This window comes from Ischnura elegans, chromosome X, assembly GCF_921293095.1.
Source record: "Ischnura elegans chromosome X, ioIscEleg1.1, whole genome shotgun sequence".
NCBI lineage: Eukaryota > Metazoa > Arthropoda > Insecta > Odonata > Coenagrionidae > Ischnura > Ischnura elegans.
In genome coordinates this window covers 118,313,447-118,324,254 of record NC_060259.1, presented here as the reverse complement: position 1 = coordinate 118,324,254, position 10,808 = coordinate 118,313,447, and the positions used below count along the sequence as shown (strand labels likewise).

Here is a 10,808-nt window from a genome sequence, read left to right as displayed (position 1 = left end):
GTACTCGTTCCATTTCAACTTGAGACCCATTTTTAAAAAAATCTTTCCGCAGCGATAACTTTCCCCCGCGAGTATTCACTCATCCGGTTATTTCTCTTCCGCTGGCCATAGGTTATTTTTCGGTTATATCAGAAATAACCGGTTATAATGTGCTATGTGGCCGGTAGAGGCGCAGGAAAACCTCAGTGAGGGGGCAGCGGCAAATAGAGCTGGTAGTTCCGATGGTTCGCGAGAGAGTGCAGGAAGCAAGAGCCAGATAATTTTTCTTTGTCAGATTATTTTTCAGTTATGCCAAAAATAACCTAATACTCGGGTTAATCGGCGCCTAAAATAACCAGTTTTCAAACGGCTAATCTATTAAAATAACAAGCAAAACTCTAGGATCACTTCCTCATAACCACTCACAAAACCGATAAATACCTTTTTGGAAAGGTTTTTCCCCTCAACAGTGATAAGCGTCCTCCATTTTTTTTCAATGAAAACCTAAGAATTACATACCCTCAGAGCAGAAAACTAATGAGTTCTCGCTTCTATTCTGCAGATGAAATTAACTGGTGTACTCTTTCTGCACAGTCTGCAGGGCTTTCGATTATTTCGTTGGGCAACAGATGAAAAATCTTGCGAAATGACCGATTTAGGTTTTTCTCGTCGCTAGTGCTAGGTTATTTCATGGACGACAACGAAAAAACCGAGGGAAAAATAACAGGGTCAATGCTCTCTGTCGGAGAATCTAGGTACTTCATTCTCCCGACCAGATTTTTGGATGAATGGTCTGCAAGAAGCAGGGCGAAGTTCAAAAATGAAATATATTTTTCTTAAGAACTGCTAAATAACTTCGAAGATATGAAATACGCAATGCTATAGGTTATATAACCTGAATGAAACCAGTTTTTTTCATCCTCTTTAAATACGCAAGAACTCCACTCACTCAGAATTATCGGTTAATCCAACACCGGTTTTTTTCTTATAACCGCCCATCTCTAGAAGAAACACATTATTACATGTTGGATGTTCCGAAGTTTCAGGGGCTTTTCAGGCTTTTTTCTCAGTCTGATGAAAGTTTTTGCGCAGCTCTACCTCTGACACCCCTCACACATTATCCGCGATTTCTCGTTATGCGATGCATGGTGCCACTAAAGGTTTTATTCTTCTTGCCAAGACCTGTTGTCGGCGTTGGTGGGTGAAGCACATAACTCACGACTCTTCATAATGCCTTCGAATACGGAGAAAATATAACTTTTAAATTTAGAGTGATAGAATAGATGATAGAATTTCCCTGCAAGAGGATGCATATTTGAATTTAATTTAACTAAGGATATCGGCATTAAAAGAAAAAAATATCGAAGGAATGGCTCTTTTAATGGACAGAGAGCATAAATTCTCTGAAAAATAGATGAATAATTTTAGATAGGAATAGTTATCATGACTTTCATTTGGATTTTTTTCTTTTTTAATAAAATTTTGGGTGTTCCACTTAACAGTTCTATTTCTCTATCGTTCAACTAACTTTATTACATGCCTTTACCCACTAAAACGAATTTTTTAGGTTGATGAATGTATTTTGTATGTTCTTAATTTATATATCTTATGGTTATGTTTTATAGTCACTTTTAGGTCAACACTTAAAACTCCATGGCAATATCAAGCTGTAAAAAATGATAAATAATCACAAAAATAAAACTATGCAAATATCACACCTTTCTAAAATACTAAAATACTCTTTTCTGATGATGAAATGTTTCACACTGCAATTCGAATTTTTCCATTTGATTAGGCATCTTACAGTAATTACTAAATGATGGAATGCCTCGAATATCCACGAGGCATGGAATTGTAATGCCTCCAATGCGACGTTTCATTCGAACACTGTCCATGTCCCACCTCTGCCTCGCCATTTTAATTTGAATGATTTTGGTTGGAAATGTATTGAAACGGAGGAATATCGTCATATCCGCAAGGATGAATCATCATATCTGCATAGATAGACTAACTTTTGAGCTAGCATTAATTACGCATTTTGAAGGCGGTGCTTCAAAACGAACGACGGACACGATTGATGGCGGGTTGTATGTTCAAAAAATATGAACATATTTTATAGCTATGCCTGCGCAATATGGAGGAGATTGGTGAATCTGATATTCTCCTATTATAGTGAATAATATTGATTTATCCAACAGTGCACGCTATTCGAGATCATATTTAAATTATCTTTGTGAATCTGTTGGATTTCTTATATTACAAATATTTTATCTCATTCCCGATTTAGCATGTTAACTTGTAAATATAAAATGATAGAATTTATAACTTTGGAAACTATATTAATCTGTCTTTCATTGTAGGCAAAGATATTTCTGCGGTTGAATAAGGATTTACAAGAATTTTCAAGTGTAATTGCGGACCATTAAAATATCCCAAAGCATCAACTTATATATTTTTTAATTAAGAGGATACGAATGAAAATTATTTTACAATCAAATTCTTTGAGAAAATGCCTTCGCCTCAACTTCCTCGTTATCTCATTATTGCGTCTAGAATCACGTAACTCGAGAACTCTGCACGCAGCTTTTCTCCGAGAGAGATAGGAAAGAGGCAGTTATCCCGTACCGTCCACAGGCGGGCGAATGTTACACATCCATGGTATTTCCTTACCCAGGACCACCTCGTACTAGAAAATATCCTCAGGGTTGAAACATCCAAATGCTTTACCCGGGATATTTAACTCTGACCCTTTGGTAAGCAGTCAAGTGCTCTATCCACGAGGTTACCCCTTCTCCGAAATCACTCGTATATAATATATATTTTTTTAATTTCAAATAAATACCCTTCTTTTCAATTTGTCGCCTCTTAAGCGCAGTGTATCTAATAAAGATAAGTCCGCTGGATCCGCGACCGAAGCTCCAAACCACTGTAACCAAATACTCGCGATTGGATGGATAGGTTACATGTGATTTTAAGGTAGGTATTGCACCCGACGCTCTTTTTCTTCTGCGAGCCACCTCTAGGGTTTTTGGCAGGGGGTGATCAATCAGCAGTATGTAGCAGAATTTCGGCATGCACACCACACGGTCATAAATAACCCCCATAGTATCAAAAACAATTTAAGCAGATTAATCCAGCACCCTGATTATGTAAATGTGACAGCGGCGACGGCGAGCGATGGCGATGATGGTCTACTATCACGTTTTCAGTCAACGCCCGATCAGGTAAGGGACCGTCATGAAGGCTATCACCGCTATCACTGTCGTGGTGTGACGTCACACGCATAGATGCTAATTCCCCTCTCATCGCTACTTATTTGGATGTTGGTAGCAGTGGAAGATCTGAAGAGCCAATGAAAATCCTTGACACATTTCTACCCTTGTGTGGTAGCGGTATTTTGAACAGCACAATCACGAATAACATCGAAATGGATACACCGCAAGCGTAAGTACAGTCAACTCCAAAAGTAAATGTGGGAAGCTCAGCCGCGCCACTCCTAGGACCCAGCTCGAACCACGTCAAATTCGCATGGCAAACTTTCGGATGTTGGCACTGCATTTGAAAAAAGACGCGGTAAGAGGAGTTGGGGGTGGTAGGGGTGGAAGAGAAGTGGGATGAGGAAGCTACGAACTGCGAGAAGTCCTTTGGTTTGCGCCGTATAGTGCGAGTTGAATGGACACTACATTTCGAGCTATTTTATCGGCGACAAAAATTCTTTCGTGGACTAAAAACATACGAGCGAAATCCCAGGCAGTACGATCGCAGCTGGCACGAGTGACGAAGCTAGGAGCGTGGTAGAGAGCCTTGCGACCATGCCTAGAGGCGATCGCAGCGAAACCTCGGCCGCCGTAAGGGGGCAAATGGTTGGAATGAAAAACGCTGGATGCTCAACTGCAGAAGTGGCAGCAAATTTTGGAGTCTACCCGAATACAGTCCTCAAGTGGGTTCGACGAGCACGAGAAGATGAGGACCTCCAAAGTAGAGAGAGAAGCGGCCGTCCTCGCTGCACCAACATTGAAGATGATGAGAGAATGCACCAGGCTATTCTCAACGAGCCGCTGAGGGCAGGAGGAGCTGCCGCCGTTAAGCGAGAGCTAATGTTAGGTTGCAGTAATGAAACAGTAAGACGGCGGCTACGAGAAAGGGGAATTTTCTGTAGGCAGCCAGCTAGAAAGCCGTTCCTTACGCCGGAGCACAAAGCTCGTAGGGTGCGTTTCGCTGAAATATATGTGGACGTTCCTCAAACGTATTGGGACCTCTGCATATTCTCCGACGAAAAAACATTCTCTTCCGATGCAGATGGAATGGTGAAACTTTGGCGTCCAACCCTCACACGGTGAGTTGCTGCAATATCAATTTTACTTGAGAGTGATAGTGATACGATATCTCAATTCTGGTATTTGCGAATAGATAAGATTCTGGAAATGTTTATCCTGGCATATTTTTAAAAAAATTTAATATATTGAATTGGAAATAAGCAATTCTATAATATTAAGAGTGTATTTGTATCTTGCAGGCATGAGCCGAAACATATGATTCGAGGACGGAGGTCAGGCAGAATATCTGTCAGTTTTTGGGGGGCTATAACGGCTGCAGGTCCGGGGCCACTAGTGAGGACGGCGACAAGGATGTCCGCGGCACAGTATGGAAATATACTGGAGGATCACCTACTACCTTATTTGAAAGAGATTGTGCCTGAGGTTGAAACAGTTTCCTTCGTGCACGATAATTCTCCTGTTCACACAGGAGCTTTAGCCCAGCAATTCTTCTATCGGCATGAGAACATTGATGTTCTAGACTGGCCAGCTAGATCCCCAGATATACATCCAATTGAAAATATATGGGGATTGCTGGCAATGGAACGAGCGTCCGATGATATCAGGACAACAGAAGAGCTGGTGGCACACGTCGTGGAGATGTGGAATTCTTTGGGCCGACGGCCACAGTTATTTGAAAATTTAATTGGCTCGATGAAGACCCGACTCCAAGGCATTCTAAACGCCCAAGGAGATGCTATTAAATAAAATGATAAATTAAATTATGAAAATTTTCTCTCATCTTTCAAATTCTCATTTATCTCAATTTTTCCCCTCCGAAGCTTTTGAGCTTTTGTACTCATGTTCTTTGACCTAAACATCGAAGAAGTTCCGCGATCTCACATAATTTTGCGTCCTTTATTGGTACTGTGGATTATTGAGGACGTGATCGGTGACTGAGGCCTTTTGCTTCACTCAGGACAGGTGGGCAGGCAGGAAAGGAGAAAGTTATCAGGAGAAAAGTGTATCCACCGACATGAACCTGGTGTCGGCACCATTGCATTTTTTCCGTAGAGGCGTGTGGGACTCAGAAATAATCTTGCATAAAATTGTATTCACAACAAATTTCTCTATAGCTGTTGGTTAATCAAGAGTATCTTTTAATAAATAACTGCAAATTGTGCATTTCTACCGGCATATATGTTTGTGACAGCACATAATATCAGTCAAACTACTCCATAGTAAAGTAAAACCGACAACTGATTTCTCAGGGTCGAGATATTAAAACTGAACTGCCGATAGTATTTTTATCAATTAATATCTTTCAAAAAATAATCAAGCTTTCAATGCATAGCTTGCTTGGAAAGCAATAATAATAATAATCCCAACATGATCCGCCATAATTATGAATAATTCCAATTTCAAGAAACGTTTAGCAATTAAATACTTTTTTAGGATCCAAGTTCCCTAACCTGACCAAACACTGACAGGATGTTATGATCATAATGTAGCGCCGCGGCTCTAGATTGCCGGTTCGCGGAAGAAGGGTTGGCAAGTGAAATAAAACGCCTTCCAAGCCCAAGCGAGGCCGCTTTACTCTCTTTCATCATAGGGTTTTTCTCGGACTATGTCCCTATATGACTTACGTAAACGCGTAAGGTGTCAAGTTAATTCTCCCAGAGGATTATGCCATAAAGATCTCCCCAATCACTCCAATATACTTTGTGTCTGGTCACTAAGATACTAGCACACTTACCGGTGCTGACTTGGCACATAACATCTTGGCCATTAAAAACTCGCTTCCAATTCCCATCCCACTGACAGAGTGATAGAGCATCGATTCCGATTAAATATATTTATGGCGCACATCAAGCTGAATAAAAATCCTGAGCGTCTTTTTATTATCATTCTTATTATTCGAAACCATTGCGCTTCATAGACGTCAAGCACTGTAGTAATCATTTGCATGAAAACATGAATAATTACAGTTCGCCAAAATAGAAAATAAATGCTTATTAGAATTTGTGAGTTGAGAGTTTTCCGTTTGTTTTGTCGAAATATTTAACCGATGATTTCCACCACAATACTTATCTATCAACGTAAAAACACCTGTCATTATTTAATGCAAAAACAAATTTATATGTCCAGAAGCGAATTTGTGGCCTAAAACTACTATTTGTGGCTGCATGCAACCTAACAGCTAGATATCGCATCCGAATAGGTAAGAGTAATGCACTTAAAAGTTTGAGTCTCCCACGTAAAGGACGGTGAAATGCTGTGCTGGCTGTAAAATTCCTTGCGTTCAATTCTCACATCCAAAGAATTAGTTAAGACCTATCGCTCTTGATTGCGAATCCAAACCACCCCAGCCAAAAGATTTTTTGTTTCACGCCCCCGGCCATCGATTTATTTCTTCTTAGCAGTCAGGAACTTTTAGTTGCAGTAAAAAATCCTTAAAATTCTCTCACCATTTCCATGACAATCAAACCCTACTCAAAACATTTCTTATTGAAAACGAAATTCAAAAGTGAATTTTTGCTAAGTGCATAACTAAGAAAACTAGACAATTGTTTGTGTAAGATTGGAGGGGTGAGATCCCTAATTAGAATTTCACGTTGTCTCTCATAGGGGAGGCGAGAGGTCATGAGGCGTCAAAAATCGTTTTATGCAGTATTTTAATAGCATTCTATCAGAAATATTTTGAGAAATTATCTGGAGCTCGATGCAGGGATAAGTGACGCCTTTCTAAAAATTTTTGAGCTTAAATAGAATTAGTGGACTGAAATTCGAGTGTTGCGATGTTGCCCCGTAACACAACGCATCGGAAAATCGAGGGGCTCTCTAAGGCCTTTCTTCGTCACTCATGCCGGCTAAGATTGTACTGCCTGGGATCCCGCTCGTATGTTTTTAGTCCACGAAAGAATTTTTGTCGCCGATAAAATAGCTCGAAATGTAGTGTCCATTCAACTCGCACTATACGGCGCAAACCAAAGGACTTCTCGCAGTTCATAGCTTCCTCATCCCACTTCTCTTCCACCCCTACCACCCCCAACTCCTCTTACCGCGTCTTTTTTCAAATGCAGTGCCAACATCCGAAAGTTTGCCATGCGAATTTGACGTGGTTCGAGCTGGGTCCTAGGAGTGGCGCGGCTGAGCTTCCCACATTTACTTTTGGAGTTGACTGTACAATATTCATGTTTTTAATCTTATGAATTAAATATTGTTTTCTCGGATGTGTTCACGTGCTTTTTATAATATTATCATGCCACCTGGGAGTTTCTGCGGGTGTGACATCCATTCGATCATTAAATAAAATTGTCTGATGTAACCTTTTACTACTGAGCGTCTCTAAAGAAATAGTACTATAAGTGGAATTTACATCGATCATGCATCGTTGATAGTATGTTAATTTGCGGTCAATGGTTGCTTGATATGTATGAAATAATTCAAAATAGAATATTACGGTGTAAATTTATCATTGAATCACTTGAACAGTTTTGAATAGAATCATGGAAGACTTCTTCCATGATTGCACTTTTAAGGCGGAAGTTAATTACGTGTAAATCAGCTGCTACTAAATCAATAATTGTTTTAAACTTCTTTGGCGAAGGTTAAGGTGCGATATATCTCGATGGTAAAATGAGCTATGTTATTAAATGTGATTGATCCGATATGTAAATGATAGGTGAAATGTTCTTGGGATTTTTAGGATATTTAGCGTCTATTAATTAGTCAAAAATATTTATCGATAATATGTTAATTACTTAATTCAATGGGAAAGCACCAAGTCCTTCATATATGCTCGACCAGTAAACAATGCAGCAGCATATGATATTTAGATGCATTGGTTGTAGTTTTCTACCTTAATTTGCATTAAGAAAATGATCATGATTACTTTTTCGGTTAATTTATTAACATTAGGTACCCTTTATTGCTATAATTAGGAAATCTTAAGGTAATTGTTTTCTTACTTAAGTTATAGTTTTGTCATGAGATGACATTTACGTTGTTATTATATTTGCAGGAAGAAAAATGTCCGAGTAGGGCGCGCTAACGAACGGCAATTGAAGCTGCTCCTTGATTATATGTCAACCCACAGCAGCTTTGCTGCTGGAAGGTTTACTGGACCTCTCGGGTTTGAAAAAACTCAGCGCCAGTGGCAGACCCTCTCAGCGATGCTGAATGCGCTGGGGGGTTTAAAGAAGTTGAGCAGTGGAAAAAGGTTAGTAATGCAAAGATATTAAAGATAACTTTTTTTAAATAATTTACCTCTTAGACTAATTAGACAATGTCATAAGCAGACTTGGTGAGACCTAAAAAGAAATGTTAGAGCAAAAGCCGCAAGAGTCAATGCTGCCTGTCGAGAGACAGGCAACAAGCCTGTGGCATAGATGCTAACAGAGATGGAGGAGAAGTGCCTCGCAGTCGTGGGCACAGAATCAGCAGTTGGCTTGCCAATTCCTGAGTTCTGTGAGAGTATTCCAGTGAGTATCAAATTATATATTATTAAGCTAAGTTACATGATGACAGCAGTAATATGTAAACATGCTATAGTCTTACTAATGCTCTCTTTCCTCCTGACCCTCCCCATTATTTCCTTTTTCACAGACTGCCTCTACATCTGCTGCTTCAACTTCAGCCCCATCCACCGCAGCCAATTTTTCTAGTTCATTTGCTGAGGAGTGGGAGACAACCATATGTAAAATATTGCAGGCATGGAAATCAAGTAATGTATCGGTATTGCCTATTCTTAGAGGTGTTTTCTTCTCTCTTATTTCAGGAGCAAGATGATGAGGAGACTCCATCAAATCCCCCAGAAGCACTGCAGCATGTAACTATAATTTTTCATGTTCCCATAGATATCACATTAATACACTTTTTGTTCTCATATGCTTAGGCTTAACTCTAATTTCTTTTTAATTAGATGGAAATAATAGTGGAAGATTTATTCCCGAAGGAGGATATGGGGAGTGGCAAACGTGAGTGGCATTTCATTTCTTATTTTATTATTTGCCTTTAAAAAATTGGGACTGACTGTGACATATATTCAAGAATGTATACATTTAAACAATTCTTGCTTTTGTCAATTGAATGAGACAGCACTGCTTGGTAATTGTAAAATAAGAGGTCAAAAAATGGGGTAAAATAGTAAATTAAAATTTTATCTCCTCAGAAAAGAATGAAGGCGACCTTCACAGGGTTACAGCGATGATTTTGGACCACATGAAGGCATTTGAGGTAATGAGCCATTAACCTGTTCAATCAATCGAATTCTATTTCCTCAAATATGACACTCATAGATGATCATACTTTTTTTCCACTATACTTTGCCTCAGAAAAAGAAAGAGAGTCTAATGGTTCGGAAAGTTAATGCCCTGGAGCTCATTGCCCAATCCTTAGCACGCCAGGCAGTTGCTGCGGAGAGGCTGCAGCAGCTGAAAGCAAGCAAGTGAGACAGCATGAATTTCCTTATTTAATAATATATATCATTTCTTTGTTTTTAGTTGTATTTATTTGTTTACTTCCATATCAAAGTTAGTATATTTGAAAGGGTTCTGATATATATGTATTTACATGTTAGCATTTTTTTAAATTAAAGATATATTTTTTTCTCTTGACTTCATGTCACTTCATTGGCAATTAAATTTTGCTGAAGATAATGTTTTTGTGGCCACCAAGGTGAGTATAAAATTTAGTTCATTTCTTTAATGCAAAGTCAAATTTTTCCAGCTGTAAATATTAATCACAGATTTATCCTAAGACATTGTTAGGAGATAAGAGGTCATATAAATGGTTTAACTGCTACTGTTATAGTATCTTATGAGGTGGAGAACATCTAGCATGGGTTGCAGGCAATAAGTAGATATAAATAATTTAGTTTTTGGATTATGGAGCATTACATGTGGATTAACATGATCATAATTGTGGTGCAACATCCTTTGAGATATGTTCTTTAATATCAGCAATTTAAATAAGAAACTGCTGTCAGAGGTAAGGTAAAAAGCACATAAATAATGAAAGTTTCCTTGATGGCAAGAAAAAAACTAAAATCTAAGGCACGTTGACAAATTAAAAGGATTTCACATTATTGTAAGAACTAAACATTATGGTTGACTTTTTGTAGATGAGAAGCATTCATTTGTCAGCAATTCAAAATGTGAAGAATTGCTGGATCACCAATCTTCTGGCGTTTTCCCCAGCAAACTCATCCTCATTCACGATTGGTTGTCTTTCCTCTATGAATTCCATATCTTGATCCTCATGCGGAGGTAATTCTTGTCTGTGAGTTATCATAAGGTTATGAAGGACAGCACAAGAGATAATGATTCTCGCAGCCGCTTCTGGGGTGTAATGGAGCACTCTCTCCCTGTGTAAGCATCGCCACGTATTTTTTAATACCCCGAACAAACGCTCCACACAGTTCCGTTTTTGTCAGTGGCAGGTGGTGTACCGTTCTTCAGGGGAGTTAGGGGCAGCCTGCCTAATGGGCGTCAATAAATATGGCTGCAAGGCATAGGTACCCTGAATCACCTGAAATGAAAATTTATTTGTTTGTCCATTGTATTTTCAAGG

The 10,808-nt window shown here is 39.1% G+C and overlaps 1 protein-coding gene across 1 annotated transcript; it reads left to right on the top strand.

Annotated features, from left to right (window-relative positions):
* The first annotated feature begins 8,633 nt into the window (after positions 1-8,633).
* Positions 8,634-9,776, top strand: LOC124171704. Its single transcript, XM_046550964.1, has 5 exons — positions 8,634-8,719; positions 8,844-9,066; positions 9,160-9,214; positions 9,409-9,473; positions 9,572-9,776. The coding sequence occupies exons 2-5, from the start codon at positions 8,965-8,967 to the stop codon at positions 9,686-9,688; spliced, it is 339 nt and encodes a 112-aa protein (XP_046406920.1). The 5' UTR covers positions 8,634-8,719; positions 8,844-8,964; the 3' UTR covers positions 9,689-9,776.
* The last annotated feature ends 1,032 nt before the right edge of the window (positions 9,777-10,808 follow it).